Below are 17,214 nucleotides of genomic sequence, written 5' to 3'. Positions count from 1 at the left end.
ACATTTTATCTCCCAAAAAAATCGTGTTTTCATAACTCAGGGCGCGGCAAATTGATGCTGTTTTTACCCCAGACACGGCAAACAAAAACAAACGCTAATGAAACGCACATGCAGGCACCAGACTATTCCTCATTTGCATACGTGTTCAAAATCTCGCACATGCAAATGATCCAATACCAGGGTGAGAAAGCAGGTAGTGGTGGGCGCGTACTGCTCGACACCCTGGGGACGAGGTTGGCCACAACTAGCTTCGAGCGGCGCGATAATTCAACGAAATTTGAGAAATAAAGGCTGGGTTCTGAACTTTATTTCTTGCGGATCAAGATAGTCAGCCTTATATAAATAATAATAATGGTGGATTGCTTGTTTTCGGGGTATACAAGAATATATATTGCACTCGCTATAACAATATTGAACTAGTCTTATAGCTCGTGCAATTGACCTATCGCGTTAGAATCGCGTTAGAATCGCGTCGACGCAGCTTGTAAAATATTGTCCAATTACATGATATACAACAAATGGACGCGGAACGCGCAAAATCTGAGACAAAAACTTCATAAGGTTGTCTAAGGGGCGTGGCAAACTCGCAAACGGCGATAGGTCAATATTTTTTTGAATCCCCCTCAAAACCATCCAATATTACATAATTATTATTATTTACTTATTTCGTCATTATCTATGAGAATCACTTTTTCCAGTTTAGCTACCTGACTAGAAACAACCACTATATAATTTTTTTTGGTTCTTTCACACAACGTGTCTCTGTCAATACGACTACGTTTCCCTCACATTCAATTAGCTAGTTGCAAAACATTTTCATCCATTACAGCAGATGGTTTAAGAATCATCAGGCAAACTACAAAAAAACAGTACCGTCTTAGTTAATGTTATTTCGTTAAAACTATGCAATGTTTCATGCCACGAGCACAGTACAAAACATGGCTGTAAATTACAGTTTGGATGTTAGAATAACGCCCACAATTATTTATCCACATTCATTATAACAGACCTAGAAACTTCGACAAAGACTGTAGCTTAATTTCAAACTGTTCATAAATAAATGCTCTGAATATGGTATAATTGGATGGGCTTCGGACTAGTGTCGGCCTTCATCTGATCAAGAAGCTGTATGAATTCGCTTAATGAGACTTTCACCAGAAATACCCGTCCTAAATGAGCGCTCGGGAGAAACCTGCAAAGCGTCTCCCACTGCGACGGACAGGCTGTTGCGTGACGCAGATGTAATTACACACACAAAAACACAGAAGGAAGCAACCACAGTAAGATAGTAAGCTGTCTGATGCTGAGGTCTCTCCAAATAAAAGCTCCGACGTGTGGTATTACTTAACTACGATGTTTCCATCAATTCAGGTTAAGTTTTAACAGCACATTCGCTGAATCTTTTGGAAAATGGATTCCGCTGCGGAAAATTCCAACATATTGTTGGGCAAGCTGGTCAGAGACCCGCCTAAAGTGACCGGCTCTTTTTCATCGTTTGGTTCTCTGTCCATGCTGGACCAGTCAGTCCGTACGTTGCTGCTTCACTCCAACGATGTCAGCAAATGCCGAGAGAACCCTCTGACGCTCAAGGGGAAGCGCATCCAGTTGGCTAAGATTCTCCTACTTGTCCTCGTCCCGATTATCTCCCTCGCCGTGCTGGCTGTCCTGGATCTACAAGCCATCGCACAGAGTAACGGCGTGGATATCCAAATCCGCAACGTCATCAGGTTCAGTCGAGACATCGGGGTCCTGCTCAGCCGCTTGCAAAGGGAGCGCGACATGACGGCGCTGTACGTCAGTGTCATCGGCCCACAGGATATCAAATTCCTGACAGAGATCTACCCGGAAACCGACAACGCCATCGACGAGCTTCAGGACTGGCCGGTAGAGACCAGTATCCTGAGAGAGCTGCCCTTCTTCCGGGAGAAGAGTGATTTCAAGATGCATCTGGTGGACCACCGCAGGTCCGTCACCCGCTCCGACACGGCCGTCTACGACGAGGTCAACTTCTACACGGATATCCTCCAGATTTTCATCGACTGGCTGTACGAGAGCATCGGCAACTCGGCAGGGAACGAGATCTGGCAGGTTTTGGTGGCGTACCAGCTACTGATCGTCAGCAATGTCGAGACGGGCATCGAGCGCACCCTTGGCTCCGTCTTTTACACTCTAGGCGGATTTGAGAGGCACGAAGATTACGTCTGGTATATCGAAAAGTACAACCTGGGCATCTGGAATTACGAGGCGTCCAAGAAATACTCGCCGCTCATCACCCAGTTTTTCGACAACCATGTGGTCGGGATGTTTGACAACTTCACGGCTACCATCGTCACGATGAGGAAGATCATCTTGGTGAACGAGGCGGCCGAAATCGAGCCAAACTTCATGGCCGCGACGGTGTGGTTCGACAGCATGACGGTCTACATCGACATCCTGGAGAACGTGCAGAAAAACATGGCCAATGAGATTCTGCTCCTGCTAGAAAATGACCTGGAACACGACACTGAAGCCATAGCCGTCAGCATCCTACTGGTTGTCATCGTCATCGTCATGTGCCCCCTGACCCTTCGAGCCATCTGGTCCTTGACCTCTGACATCCAAAACTACGCCCTGACCCTGGCAGCCCAGACCAAGGCCTTGAACAAGGAGAAGAAGCGATCCAATTGGCTGCTGTACTCCATGCTTCCCCCTATCGTCGCTGAACAACTGGTTCTCAAGATGGACGTCAAGGCAGAGTCCTATGCTAGTGCTTCGGTGCTCTTCTCTGACATCGTGGGATTCAACCACCTTTGCGCTGTCAGCACACCGATGCAGGTAACTATCGTTTAGATACATGATTACCAATACCACTGTGTTCAAAATGTACCCTGCCGGTTTCCTAGTTTTCATTGATCTGAGTATACTGTCCTCGATGACATTGACATATTGAAATGATAACGCCGTCCACAAGTGGTGTTAATGTGCCCAACTTCTTGCCGATACTGAGATATCTCTAACACTTTCTTTGCATGTTACCGTATACATGTAAATGTATCGTGTTCACTTAAATATTCTCCACTGTAATTTTGTTTTTCTTTGTCATCCGAAGGTTGTGGAAATGTTGAATGGTCTTTACCTCGTCTTTGATTCTCGCATCGAGCAGTACAAAGTCTACAAGGTTGAGACGGTCAATGAGACTTACATGCTGGCTTCAGGTACTGGTATATCCCCAATGCCACGATATCTTCCGATTAGCGGTTATTCTGGTCTAATTATGTAGTCCGAAGTTCTGGGAGACTCGGTGCCCTGTTATGAGAGTCACATTTAAAATATGTAAAACATGCAAAACAAGGAAATATAGAATGATGTCACGAGAAGCAACCACGGTAACCGATATTCTGTTCTTGGTTCTTGGTTGGTTCTTCTCCTAAGGACTCCGCATGGGAGTAACAACAGGAGGCCAGAAACACCGGGGCAAACCCCTTCTCTTAGCGATAAGTGTTACTGGGTCTTTTACGTGCATTGCATTTAACACACGGGACCTAAGGCTTTACGTCCCATCCGAAGGACGAAGCAATAATGGTTAAGTGCCTTGCTTAAGGGCACAAGTGTCCACCCGGCGGGCTCGAACCCACGCCACTGTTGCCTCTGAAACACCAGTCCGGTGCTCTTAACTGCTAGGCCATGTGCTGCACAAGTAAAGAATTTCAGAAGAGACATCTGAAACCAAATCTCTCTTCCAGTGCATTTCCTCCTGCATTACATCACCAGACTATTAATTAACGGACAATAAGAGCAACGATCAATATTTAAAATCAATTGTGTTTTGACAGGTCTGCCAAGCCGTATGGTGGGCGGGAAGCACGTGAGTGAGCTGGCAACGGTGGCGCTGGACCTAGCCCACCAAGTCAGTTTCCTGGAGGTACCTCACCGAGAAAACATGAAGATCAAAATACGGATTGGGATTCATACAGGTTAGTCTGGACACTAGACGCTAGCAGGCCATGCTCATTAGTGGTCCACTATCACTGGGATCTTCTTCTTTCGTTTGAGGCAGCAGAAGGTCAGGCTATTCCGTCCAGTTGTCTAAGCCATGTTCTTGTTTGTTTGCTTATGAAAACTGTAAGGTTCATGCGGTGAGTTCTTATTAATGAGCAAGATTACTTGCGGAATTCTGATTCCCAAAACAAAATAAACCGCACTTGGCCGTTTGCGGCGCTTAAACCTTTTGATTTTGATGACGTGTGGGCAGAGACACGATACAACAAAAAATGTACTACACTCCCTCATATCAAAGAATTATCGCAAAACTGATACGCCATCAATGTATGGAAATCCCAAAGTAAAGGGTTTCAGTGTAACACTTATTTACACTGGTAACTGATAATTTGTGGTTCAAGACAGATCCATGACTTGTACTTGCAAGAGTGATATCAATGTGTTTTATCAGAATACCGTCAATGCTGAGGGTACGTACTGTTGGAATTTGGCTTACACAAATGACATAACCATTGTCTAAAAGACAATTGGAATGTGGAATGACAGGTGCTAATTCTCACATTATTACTGTAACACTATACTCCTTTAATATGGGATTTCCATTGGTCGGATATATCTGGTTTTGGGTTTTCATAGAAAACGGATTAATTATAGACGACACTTTACATTTTACAACGCCATGAAATCGAAATCTGTCATTCCTATTTTTAGAAATGTGGTGATTTCTTCATGCACAATGCTCATTGGGACACGCTGTATAGGCCTAGACTCAAGCAATTGCGTTTACGTTCAGCATACGTTTTTCTTAAAGTTTTAAATAAATGTTACAGGCAAGCATATGGTGAATTGTATGCGCAAGGTACCTTCATCGAAGGCTGTCTCATTCATTATAAATTTTCCAGCATTTCTGACGCAAACAACGTGTTTTGCTTTACCGTAATTTCTCATCCATATGCATACGCTCTGCACTTACATTGTTTCTTACATACAACTGAGCACGCGTTAACGTATCGTACCTGATTCTACGGGTATGATTTGACTTAGGTTGACAAAGACTACAATGCATACAAGTTCTTTCTACGATTACGGACAAATTATAGACTAAAACCTTAATTCATAAATACCTAAGACAGTTTACCCATTCTGACTGGTCGAGAGCGCGTCACGTGGTCGGTCTTAAACAGATGATTGAGACTGGCTGGCTGATCTTACACCTTTTTTTCCAGTGTCACGTGAAATATGGACTCCTGAGAAATCCAGTGCATCTTATCATTTGATTGGTTAAACGTTCACAATCCTCACGTAGGCATGCGCAATTGATATCGCCGTTTGCGAGTTAGCCACGCCCTTTAGACAACCCTATGGAGTTTTTGTACACTAAGTTTTGTTTGTCTCAGATTTTGCGCGTTCCACGTCCATTTGTTGATCATGTAATGGGACAATATTTCGCAAGCTGCGTTGACTTGATTCTAACGCGATTCTACCGCGATAGGTCAATACTACCAGTGAGTCAGTATTTCAGTCCTCAATTCACAACGCATCGCCACAGCTGCACTCTGCGCGACATCGCGCAATGTCCTAATCCAATCCATGTAGCACACGAGCCAGAATTTTGTTACGACTTAGAATTCAAAACTGTTGGATAACACCGATACAGGTCCAGTGGTTGCGGGCGTGGTTGGGATCAAGATGCCCCGTTACTGTCTGTTTGGAGACACGGTCAATACGGCTTCAAGGATGCAGACCTCGGGACTACGTAAGTATATGCAATAAAAAAAATCAGCGATCAAGGGCGCTTTCACGGCGCCATTTTGGAGGACTTAAGGGTGCAACCAAGTAAATAGACCAAAAAATCTGTCTACCGAGCTTATGATTGAAAGTTATACACTCAAATTATTATATATTAGAGAATTCTGATGAGAGCCATGGAATTGGGGAATTGGAGACAAATGGCTTTGTTCCTCTGGCCGGGACTTGGGGCTTTCAAGTTTGAGCAATTTGGATGCATTTGGGTCCGAAAGTGGCGCTATTTAGCTATGTTTTAGAATTATCCTTTTCCAAAATGGATATTCTTTTCCACTATGTTTGGAAACATCTTTTGTTTTATAGAGTGGTCTTATTTGGGTGAGAATTTCTCATAAAGTCATCGGTCAACCCACCGAAAATTGAAAAGAAAATGAAAAAAAAAATGACATGTTGATCATCACTTCAATGTGCAGCCTGAATACCTGTGAGAGTTCCGAGTATTTTAAAAAGCATTTTTGAGTATGGGGATTTTACACTGGTTGTGAATGGGAATTTATTTGCTTGGGTGCACCCATAAATAGACGTGAATCCAGGTTACTGACGCAAGTTCTACATACTGCTACAGCGCAAAAATCACATTTTTACAAACTTAATTTTCAAGTAAAGTTACAAAAAACGTGTCAATAACTGAGTTTTGTTCGGGTGTTAGTGATCATTGTGATGGTGTCACTAGAGCGCCCTCACACGTTCCAAAATATGCCTGTTGGACAAACTTCAAAGTACACTGCGCCGGCAAGCGTTAAACTGGAAGAGAACGTTTATCAACTTCATGGATTTGTTCGTGCACATCCAATGAGCGTAAATGACCAAATAATCAGTTTACCAAATGTTTTGAAGCTAGTGCAAACTTCGGCTTCACTAAGCATTTTGTTGGTGGCTAAGTCTTACCGCCATGACCAGCTCATCTGTAAATGCATGTGCGGAGAACTATCACCAGCTATAGAGAGTATTCCGGTAACGCTTGAGGGAACATAGTTCAAAATTAATATATTTCTCTATCCTTTTCCTTGTAGCTGGACGCATCCACGTGACCCAAGAAACCTACCTTGCGCTGCAGGACATCGGCGGGTTCACGCTGTGCCGACGCGGGGATATTGAAATCAAAGTGGGTAGGCCCTTCATACTGCATTGCATCAAAACAATGCAATGAGACAAGTGTGGACGACCATATGGTCTAATGCGCAAGGGAAACTCAAGCGATCCACTTTTCTGAAGAGAACAGTCATGTCAATGGCTTTGGTTATAGCAACAAATGTTACATTCAAAACTAAGCATTTTGAGGGGGAGGGTGCAGAGGACTTTATGAATATAGGGTAACCCTCCTACCCCATAGAGTATAAAGAGAAATATTCAAGGTCTAGAGCGCCCAGCCCCATGCTCGATTATTTTGCACATGTTTTGGATGTCTTCTGTTCTTCCATTTCTAGACTTGTTTGTTCCCCCAATATCAGTAGGCCTATGCCGCATATTCCCGTAGCTATGTTCACAAAACTCCTGTAGCCATATTTGAATCTTGGCCATGTTAGCTATGAAAAATTTAATTTCTTATTATTATCTCTCAAACTCAACAGCTTTTTGTTTTGTGTGTGTATAATTAATGACAAAAGACTACTAAGAAGGATATATTATAACTTACACAGGGCAAAGGGATTATGACAACTTACTGGCTGACGGGCCGCGAGAACTTCGAGCAGATCATTCAACCCATCACAGACCAGGCCAACATCATGAACGACGACGGCCTGCACGAGGTACGCTACGCCCACATGTACGAGCAGACCTCTACGGGACGAATCCAGTACCGAGGCAAGGAAAGCCTTTAGTCAAGTCCCTCGCGCCTATACCCGGACCATCCGGACACGTAACACACCCCAGATGCTGGCACGTAAAAAGACTAGCATGAGCGGCGAAGCTGCGAGGGCCTTTACCATCTCGTGGAAAACGCTTATGTTTTTCTTAACATTTGTCTACCGATTTGGTAGACATGCATAATGCATTACCCGTTGTGAATTAACCAATGAAAATGCAGAATTACTAACGTAAATCAGCCGTCGTCTGGCGCCAGTCAGCACTCGCGCGATGGCGCGCGTGCTGTTGCTGGTAACCGCCGACCACCGTTAGATGATTGGTTTATATTGCTTGATTTATATTACGGGAATAAATGAATAAGTGATTAGTTTCACGAGATAGTAAAGGCCCTCGCGGCTTCGCCGCTCGTGCTAGTCTTTTTTACGTGCCAGCATCCGGGGTGCGTTACGTGTCCGGATGGTCCGGGTATAGGCGCGTGGGACTTGACTAAAGGCTAAGGCAAGGAGGACGTGGAAGCGGACTGGACAGAGTGAGGCAGCCAACAGAGGGTGCGGTACAATGAAAAGAAGTTGGGGAGTTGGGGTTTAACCTGAAAACTATCTTCCTCCGTGGGACGGGTGAGATTGGAGGAAAATGAACAAATGTACAAAATAGTCAGCAGAGGGTTTGAGGGGTACGACCCAAGACCAACGCATAGGGTCTACGGTGCCCTTAACTTGCCTAAAAGCACCCCTGAAATACCAAAATCTCTTGTTCTACTTTTATCTGAATAAAAACCTTTAAAAACACTATTCAGGAAAAAATCCGGTCCACACAAATCCTTCAATCAAGAAAAATCCGACAAAAAAAATCCTGACAAATCTCACCCCTTTTTCTTGGCCCTGAGGATTGGTTTAAATGCGAGAAAACTTTTCGGATTTAGTTTTCGCACAAAAACAAGTCATCCAAAATGCATACCAAGAATGAAATTTTCTTCTTATTGGTAAACCACTTTAACGGAAAACATCACTTTAAAATATTACAAGAAGGGTCATTTGGGAGCCAAGGGGCGAATTCGCAGTCAACCTGAGCGTGCCGAACCAAAACGATTGACTAGCCAATGAAAGCACATTATGCTTGGTTATCGGTCGCGTGATTTCAAAACAACATGGGGACAAACGCCAGCAGGCTTTAGAAAATGTGTACAAAAAATATCCTACAATCACGCGTACAGTGATTTTATTGGCAAGTTAATGTTTTTAGCTTAGCACGTATTGACCGCACACGGCGAGTTTTTCGCCTCGCGAGGCGAAGGAAATAAAGCAGGATATATCCTCAGGCCTAGCGAGGCAGAAAACTCGGCAATAATTCACCGCAGACGGGGATATTTTGTGAGCTATAAGTGCTGAGCAAACGGCCCAGAATGATTGTGTTGTTTTGCTCAGCACGTTGCTCTTGCGTGCGGCGGGGTTCAATGACAGCAAGTATAGATGAAATCATTTCACAGGGTGTTTATAATTAGTACCAGTATGTACGATCTTTAATCAAAGTAAGCTTTTTGATAATACTTCGGTATGTTACTTTTGGGATAAATGCAAATGATTCAATATAAGTGCATATCATTGCAACCACTAAGGGTTTGTCGTCACTACGCTTTGAAGAGCGTAAAGCCTGGTGCACAGGAGAGCCATCTGCTTCGCCAAAAGTCATTCGTGGCAGATGGCGTAAGCAGATAGCTCCCCTGTGCGGTCAGTTTTACCAAAATTGCGTGTTTCTGTCATATGAGGTAGAGGGCAAAATGGCTGCGCCCAGTGATTTCTCTGAATCCGAAATGTCCACAAGGGAGGAGGAAGCACGCATGCACTCAACACGCAAGCCGAAAGCAGATAGCTTTCGTTCACCGCACACGGTAAGACTTTGGGCATGAGTGACTATAATTATCAAACACGTTCGATATTAAATATCGAATTATGGTAAAACTGACCGCACACGTACGGTAGCTATCTGCTTTACGCCATCGGCCACGAATGAGTTTTTGCGAAGCAGAAAGCTCTCGCGCGCGCCATGCTTAAATGATCTCATGCCTTGGCTAAACCACAAGGTAGAAAATATTCGAAAACCAAAGGTTTCAAGTCAAATTCGTCTAGGCCTACAGTGTGAAATACATAGCTGGTAATTCCATAAATTCCCTCCAAGATAATTAAACAAACGAAAATCAAAAGTATTCTATATCGAAGGACACTTTTTCAATGTTTTTCACTGTTAAACTGTTAAGATTTCTGATGAAGATGCCCTTCAAACGCTTTATTTTGCACGTATTTTGTGGATTATATCATGCACTATATGTGTACAATGTTTTGTACTAGGACCAATGGGTGCACATGTCAAACTTATGAGCGATATCACAGGTTCGATGTTAGTCTGAATCGAAGTGTCTTATAAATTAGGTGTTCCTTGTGTTTAATATGCCAACGTACATTTTTATTTTAAGTCTGACTTCATGGCCACACTAGTGCATGTAATTAGCAAACCTTACAGCGGGATACATACTATGTGATGTGATTTCCTCTCGATACACCCTCGAGCAGTGCTAGTGGCGTTGCCAGGATTTTTTTCAGTTGGTGGGGGGGGGGGGGCATCAACATGTTATGAGGGGGGAGCCGGGCGGACCGAACAACATTTCTCCCAAATTTTCAGGCCACCGCAAGTACGTGCTGAATTCGAAAGTGTGTGTGGGGGGGGGGGGTGGCTGGACCTCTTTTGACGCTTATTCACATTTCATGAAGCCGTACGGTTAAGGGAAGCCAAAATAGATTCCTCTTCGTTTTAATAACTCAACAAAACACTTAACAAAAACAAATCCTTGACAAGCGCCAAACTTGGGATTTTTGGTGGGGGGGGGGGACATCTGGGGGAACTAATTTTAAAATATACAAGCAGCCCACATTTGTTGAGGCACGTGCCCCACACCCCCGTCCCCCCCCCCCCCCCCCGTTCCCCCCTCCCCCCAGGCCCCCTTGCTAAGCCATTGCCACGAGTGTGGAGTCGCTTAAATTTTTGTTTCCATTTAGTGGTACGTGTGTCTTTTTTGTGTATAAATTATGTATCTCAAAGTACTTCCTTAAACATTTGCTTTCTGTGTATTTGTGTTCGTTTGAAGCAACAATATTGCTCAATTTCTCAAGGATGAATAACAAATAACTTGTCGAAGTTTGAGCTCAGTGGATAGTACATGTATATACATTTCGAGAGAACAGAGAAAACGTATATGCACAATTTTGGGGGTCTCGGAAGTGGATTCCGTTGCCAACACACGTACAAAACTTTCTACGCGGGCACGCGTGTGCACACTTTCTTCAACCACCTTCAATGATTGTTTTCTTCCAAACGATACCAGTTCAGGCCGAATAATTTCACATGGTATTTGGTGCCAGTCCTATCTTCACTTTGGGTTAGGATTTTCTCGTTTAATCGGTAGGGACGTTTCCGGGTAGTCCCTACGTGACATATGGCAAGGTCAAATTGGTCTTTAGTCGGGGTTTTTTTCCAGCAGTATGTACTATAGTATTCATCATCAGAATAATTAATCTCGTGCATTCAAACATCTTCCCCTGTGCATACATTTAAGTGCTTTCTCCTCGTGCTCGTCCTCGTCCTTATACAAGGATTTTTCTTTTTGTTTATGTTTTCACTTTATAATGATCAAAATGGCAAAACTTAAAGTTACTTGACATGTGGTAAATTCTCATTTAATAATCTGAGTCAGGGTATTAAACCGACAATATTTACAATGTATCTTCTCGCTATGTTAAATGCCATATACAACATCTGCAAACATCAAAAAACAAAGCTACCGAATTATTATGAAATACCTTACTTGACAGTAAGTAAATACATGTAACATCCTGTGAAATCATGGCACCTGGTGTGCTGTCTTTTTCGAGAAAAGTTGAATTTTTGTATAAAAAAACTGAATTCCTTCAAATACTAGGGGGCTTACCTCAAATTTTTACCAAATTTAGTTATTCCACATTTTGTTTTCAAACGGTTACACATCCGTGAATGGGTGCAAGCCATCCAGTCTGGTTCCCAAACCTGCTGACAATTCCCTGACGTCTATAAATTGCTCTGTTTCATCAGAAGTAGGGTCAGGGTTTTAGACTACAAGAACAGCATTTTTTCCTTGGTGTTCCCAGCGTCTATGAACACAAAACTTTGAACAGATCGGTGTAATATTTCCTATCAAATAGTACATGTAACCCCGAAAACCATCCATTTCTGAAAATTACAGCTGGGTAGAAGCAAATGTTGTAATATTACCTTTAAAGATCATGTTGTTTTCTCTTTATTTTCACTTGAACTTACCGATCATATACATGTAATACATACACGTATGACACAAAAAGCTACAGGCCAAAAATTTGGAAATCAATCAGTAAATTGTTAAAAAGCTTCGTCAATAAAAAAGTCGTTGTGTGATTGTATTAAGTTTTCTGGACACGGCACTTTAGAACTACAAGGCACATAGTTATGTATTTGATTGAAAACTATAGAAATATCCGTTATGGAATAGTGAAAGGGCAATGGTTTTGTATCGCTTCAAGTGAAGTGGCAAAGTGAACCTTTTGCGCATTTATCTTAACTTTTTTAAGGGAATACATATGTGCTTGGCCGATTTTAAACACTACAATGTACATATGTATGTGTAAGACCGGTTGGAGTCTGGATGCTAATAATGACCCCAGCAGAGGGCGAGGGTCATTTTCAGCATCCAGACTCCAAATGGTCTTAAACATAGTGTTTAATACCGGACAAGCACATATTTATTTCCATTCATAAATTGATTCTCGGCAATTTCTTCTTCTTTTTTTACTTTTCGGTCTAAAAGTCACAACAAGTGTTTTGTTCAACATTTACTTCATGTTTTTCGAAACACCACACTAGCTATGCTATGGTATGGCCCTCTCTCGCGAGAAGTCATAAACAACTCCTTACATGGAAAGTAGCGCACGCCTCACGTGTACTACCTGCGTGACGTGGCACAGAACGCAGCTGTGCCGGTATGTGTAGTGTGTATTTAGGACTACATGTACGAAATACTAACTGACCGGTAGTTTGCACATGCCTACGTGAGGATTGTGAACGTTCAATCAATAAAACGGTACTGGCACCGGATTTAATAGGAGTCCAGATTTCATGCGACACTGGAAAAACCAGCCAGTGTTTTATCAACCGTTTAAAACCATCCACATTGCAGGCTCTCGACCAATAGGAATGGGTAAACTAGTCTTAGGTATTTATGAATACTAAATTAAAATAACAAAGAGTACCCTAGGCCTCTGAGATGCCCACAACACATCAGGTCTTCTATTGTACATATAATTAACCAGACTCAGGTTTACTGTCTTTGTCAAGCTGATGCATGTAAACACAATCAGTAAAAGAGTTATGATATACCACATTAACATGATGATGTCTTTGTATGTGTCATTTCTTTCCTTCAACCATGATGATGTGATAGCCGAATTTCGTCTTGACGGGGGGATTTGTGTAAATAGGTTTATCTGGTGAGCTGTTGGCTAGCGCGAAGGCCGCGTCCTGAAAAGGTCCAACCATAGACCCCCTTGTCATCCAACCGAGGTCCCCCTGGCAAAAGAACGGCAACGGAATCCATTAATTGTCTGTCTGTCTTATAATAGCGTGAACACTAGATGGCACTTCGTGACCGCTTTCGAAAGCCTCTAATTCGTGTGGCTGGGTAAAACTGCGTGCGCATACTGGTTTATCATGCGCCTACTGTGTGAAGTACGCATGACTAATGTTATTCTGAAGGCACACTTATCCAAGGCGTCTGGAACTATCGGCAATGTGTTCAAATTTCGCTACTGGTTATGTTTCTTCGCCATTGAGACAAGACTTCAGTTGCAAAAGATCATGTCATTTAAGCCAATCGATCTAGTGCCTGACTCATTATCCGTGTACCAGGCTTAAAAAAATACCAAGACAACACAAGCCTATTACATCTGGTACCAGTGCACACAAAATTCTGTTCAATCAATTCAGAATGGCCATTCCCTTGCTCCCCTGGCTATAGCCCGGACACCTGATTTCCCAACACATTGTGTATATGAGGTCAGGCAACGAGTGCCCATCTCTCTTTCGAAGCGATTGGGCCAGACTTGGTCCATTCAATGCTGCTGTGGGAGGATCACCAACCTCCTCCACAGTGAGTCTGTTACCTTCCCAGCATTGAATAATGCCATAGTGAAGCCATACCCTGGCTCCTCCCCCTTAGTTGCGCCACTGATTGTGAAAATCAGCCAAGGATATTATGACAGTAGAATGAATGTCAAGTAAACTCACCCCTTGTCTTGCCTTGTCTTCACTGTACTGCTCAGCTACCACATTGAACCGCACCCCTGACTGGAGTTTCTCCATGGCCTCCATACATTTGGAGTGCTTCTCACAAAGAATGTGCCTCACCTGTTGTGGGACATTGAAACTGTGTTAGCATTGCTTGGACTGAAATCCACTGATTTTGGTAAAACTTTACATTTGTAAAGTGTTGACAAAACAATTTAGGCCACAATCTGCCTCCGAGCAGTATTACAATGTACAGTGTGTGTGTGTCTTCGGAGGGGTGCTACATCATACAAGTCCCCAATACCTATGTTACCCAAAACCTATGTTCCCCAGTACATATGTTCCCCAGCTAACCCTAACCAAACCCTAAAGATTTGGGGGCACATACATGTGTTAGGTATTGGGGAACATTGGCAGGTGCAGATCCAGAGCGTACCCCCCCCCCCCCCCCCCCCCGAAATCGGTCAGAGCCAGAGCTATTCTGATATATAGTGTTGATGACCTTAGGATTTGAACAGCGCCCCCATTGAAAGTATGGTACGAGCCATTTACGAGTGTATTGGTTTTTTTTTTTCAATTTAGGCAAAATATAAAAAAAATAGTTCTGCTTCTGGTCCTATTCTGACAGCCCCTAACCAATTTTTTTTTTGAGAACAAAAATCAGCAACCATCAGTTACTACCTTTTACCCTTGGGGTCCGCTCATAAGTCCGACGCCTCATTGGTCCGACGCCTCATAAGTCCGACAAAATCGTATCCCCTAACCAAATAAAGGCCCATAAGTCCGACGCCTCATAGGTCCGACGCCTCATAAGTCCGACGCCTCATAGGTCCGACGCCTCATAGCTCCGACGCCTCTTAAGTCCGACAAATTAAACGCCTCGTTTTTCCATTGTCGGACTTATGAGGCGTCGGACTTATGAGGCGTCGGACTTATGATACGGCCCCTTACCCTTGACTACATGCAGATGCCTCCATATGATTGTACAAACAAAAAATTTCCAAATTTTTTTTCCATATGTACCCACCCTATTATCAAATGCCATGGAATCGGAAGTAAAACTAACTTTTTTGGCCTTACCAGACCCTAGCTCACCTTGACAGCTGTTCCGCCCTTCTTTTGCTTCCCACCTCCGTCATCATCTGCAAAATTGCAATTAAGTTTTATGTTCATTAACGAAAGCACTTTACATATAGGCCCTTATAGGCTCCGTGCAGGAACATGAGAGGGCGCTTTTAATACCATTTTTGAGAACCCAATGGTCAGGACACAGCACGTGCATTACTGGTTTGTGCCATAGCGTCATCGCATGAGCATCAGGCTTCTTCGTCATGCGTTCAAAGGTCTATTCAGGTGGTCTCCCCCAACTCTTCATTTCTTACCGTTGAGGGGGTACTTGTGCACCGTGCGTGAACGTGAGAGGGCACTTTTTTACTGTGTCCCGTGGACGGGACACAGCGAGTGCGCTTACTGATTCACACGCGTATTGCGCGAGGGACGCACTTGAAAGTAATTTAATTCTGAACACAGCCATACAGTGTCATTGGCTGAGCGTCAGGCGTCTTCTGCAGTGCGTATCCAAGGTTAAGTCAACTTCACCAATTCTCAATTTGTTATCATTATGAGGGGGTAGGCCTACTTGTGCACAGCGTTGTGCATATGGTGCGAACGACCTGAATTTTCCATTATTTTTTACGAATTATCGAATGTAAATATATTGACAATAATTAAGGTAGGTTTTATTCACTTTTTGTGGCCATCATTTTGTGTATAGCTTTTGTAGTGCAATGAAAATAAATCTTCGCCTACTGAGGCCAATACCCCCATTCAATCTGCATAAAAAATAAAAAAAATGGCAAAAAAATCCGACAGACCGACCCTATTTTTAAAAGGCATGTAATCTGAAGGCTGAAGCAGAACTAATTTTTTTTGAGGCCTCAGATCATGGAGGAAGAAAATAGACCTCTATTGCTCAGGTGACATGATGACATGGGTGTTGACTATAGTCTAATTATGAATTATGTGAAACTCATCAACTGGTGGGTACACGCTGTATAAGACGGACCAGTCAAAAACCTGGCGGACCAGTCAAAATTCTAGCCAACTGGTCCGGCTGGCCAGTCAAAAAAAAAGTTAAGGGCAAACCCTACACAGAGCGGCATAAGGTATAGTTTACAAAATTTACTGCCACTGGCTAATGTGTTCTGGGAGGACACATTGAAAATGTAGCCTTTTTTTTAATACACATGAAGTTTAGGCCTACAGGTTGTTCATTTTTCTGCAGTATTCACATTTTCACGACAAAACTATGCTTGCAGGCACCCTCATCAGTTTAGAAATTGATTGACATGATTGATAAACATATTTAATTTTAACACCAGTGTTACAGTAACTGTTGTTAAGCTAGAGTGAAAATTTGGGACTCTCAATACTGTGTATGACTATGAGAGTCCCAAAACTTAAGGTAGGCCTACATGCATAGAAAACAATGTCATGCAACACAAGAAATTGAAATACTGGCACCTGAAACAACCAGTCCAACAACCCTTCAGTAGTCAATCAACCAGTGTCAACTGTGCCAAAAGAAATAGGTCATCAAGTACTAGTTTCTATTTCTACACATTTCTCCATAGTCAGCTACCAGACTAATGACAATGAATGAAGAGGTCAGATTGTTTTAATGTTTAGCCTTATTTTGAAATCACTTATACTTCTCTCTTCAAAGTCTCCAGACTCTGACTAGTCTGAGTCATATATGCAAAATATTGAAAAAAAAGTCTCCTTTAAAAATTGAATTGAGTCTTCAACTTGGCTGGTGAAATACCAAAGATCTTTTCTTCGGCCAAAGATAATTTTGGAGAATTTTGCTGGCTCAAGAGTGAGTCAAGTTGGCCTGATTTAGTTTTGCATGTTTTTCAGCACTCAACATACATGACATTAGGTTAGTCGGCTACTCAAGCAAGCAACATTGCATGAGCATAAGCTGATAAGGCCAGTCTCTAGTCAGTAGTGTTTATACTGCATTACTGGCCTACCGCCTGCAGCTGCAGCACCGCCTGATTTCCCTTTTCCTCCTTTCCCTTTAGCGCCACCTCCACCCCCTTTGGCTCCTCCTCCGCCACCTTTGGCTCCTCCTCCACCACCACCCTTATTCTTCGGCATTAGGGTACTATTACAACTGAGTACTGAAGAAAAAACGACTAAAAAAAAAACAATTTTTCACTGGGCCGAAAAAGTGATACACATGCATTGATGCAAACAAAAACGCACGTGCACTAT

At 43.0% G+C, this 17,214-nt stretch overlaps 2 protein-coding genes across 3 annotated transcripts; one reads left to right on the top strand and one right to left on the bottom strand.

Moving 5' to 3' along the window:
- Window positions 1-1,261: 1,261 nt before the first annotated feature.
- On the top strand, window positions 1,262-7,616 carry LOC119723927 (guanylate cyclase soluble subunit beta-2-like). The gene is made up of 6 exons (XM_038194835.1): window positions 1,262-2,814; window positions 3,089-3,194; window positions 3,813-3,953; window positions 5,636-5,734; window positions 6,798-6,889; window positions 7,425-7,616. Exons 1-6 carry the CDS (start codon window positions 1,411-1,413, stop codon window positions 7,605-7,607), a joined length of 2,025 nt encoding a protein of 674 aa, XP_038050763.1. The 5' UTR covers window positions 1,262-1,410; the 3' UTR covers window positions 7,608-7,616.
- A 3,673-nt stretch (window positions 7,617-11,289) lies between these two features.
- On the bottom strand, window positions 11,290-17,212 carry LOC119723926 (peptidyl-prolyl cis-trans isomerase NIMA-interacting 4-like). 2 transcript variants are annotated; one of them, XM_038194833.1, is made up of 4 exons: window positions 16,971-17,212; window positions 15,031-15,077; window positions 13,936-14,055; window positions 11,290-13,218 (listed from the first exon to the last, which is right to left on the bottom strand). In XM_038194833.1, the coding sequence occupies exons 1-4, from the start codon at window positions 17,095-17,097 to the stop codon at window positions 13,060-13,062; spliced, it is 453 nt and encodes a 150-aa protein (XP_038050761.1). In that variant the 5' UTR covers window positions 17,098-17,212; the 3' UTR covers window positions 11,290-13,059. The 2 variants fall into 2 exon arrangements, with proteins under 2 accessions (XP_038050761.1, XP_038050762.1); XM_038194834.1 differs by having other exon boundaries at window positions 16,974-17,199.
- Window positions 17,213-17,214: the final 2 nt, after the last annotated feature.

The sequence above is a fragment of the Patiria miniata genome, unplaced genomic scaffold, assembly GCF_015706575.1.
Source record: "Patiria miniata isolate m_02_andy unplaced genomic scaffold, ASM1570657v1 HiC_scaffold_17, whole genome shotgun sequence".
Classification (NCBI taxonomy): Eukaryota; Metazoa; Echinodermata; class Asteroidea; order Valvatida; family Asterinidae; genus Patiria; species Patiria miniata.
This window is presented reverse-complemented; position numbering and strand designations above follow the sequence as displayed.

What these genes read in the sequence shown, in the direction of transcription:
- LOC119723927 (XM_038194835.1), top strand. Translation starts at nt 1,411, where the DNA reads ATGGATTCCGCTGCGGAAAATTCCAACATATTGTTGGGCAAGCTGGTC. An exon ending in CTGTCAGCACACCGATGCAG is followed by an intron (nt 2,815 to 3,088) that starts GTAACTATCGTT and finishes TGTCATCCGAAG; the next exon opens with GTTGTGGAAATGTTGAATGG. An exon ending in GCGGGGATATTGAAATCAAA is followed by an intron (nt 6,890 to 7,424) that starts GTGGGTAGGCCC and finishes TAACTTACACAG; the next exon opens with GGCAAAGGGATTATGACAAC.
- LOC119723926 (XM_038194833.1), bottom strand. Translation starts at nt 17,097, where the DNA reads ATGCCGAAGAATAAGGGTGGTGGTGGAGGAGGAGCCAAAGGTGGCGGA. An exon ending in AGGGCGGAACAGCTGTCAAG is followed by an intron (nt 14,056 to 15,030) that starts GTGAGCTAGGGT and finishes GTCCCACAACAG; the next exon opens with GTGAGGCACATTCTTTGTGA. An exon ending in AAGACAAGGCAAGACAAGGG is followed by an intron (nt 13,219 to 13,935) that starts GTGAGTTTACTT and finishes TTCTTTTGCCAG; the next exon opens with GGGGACCTCGGTTGGATGAC.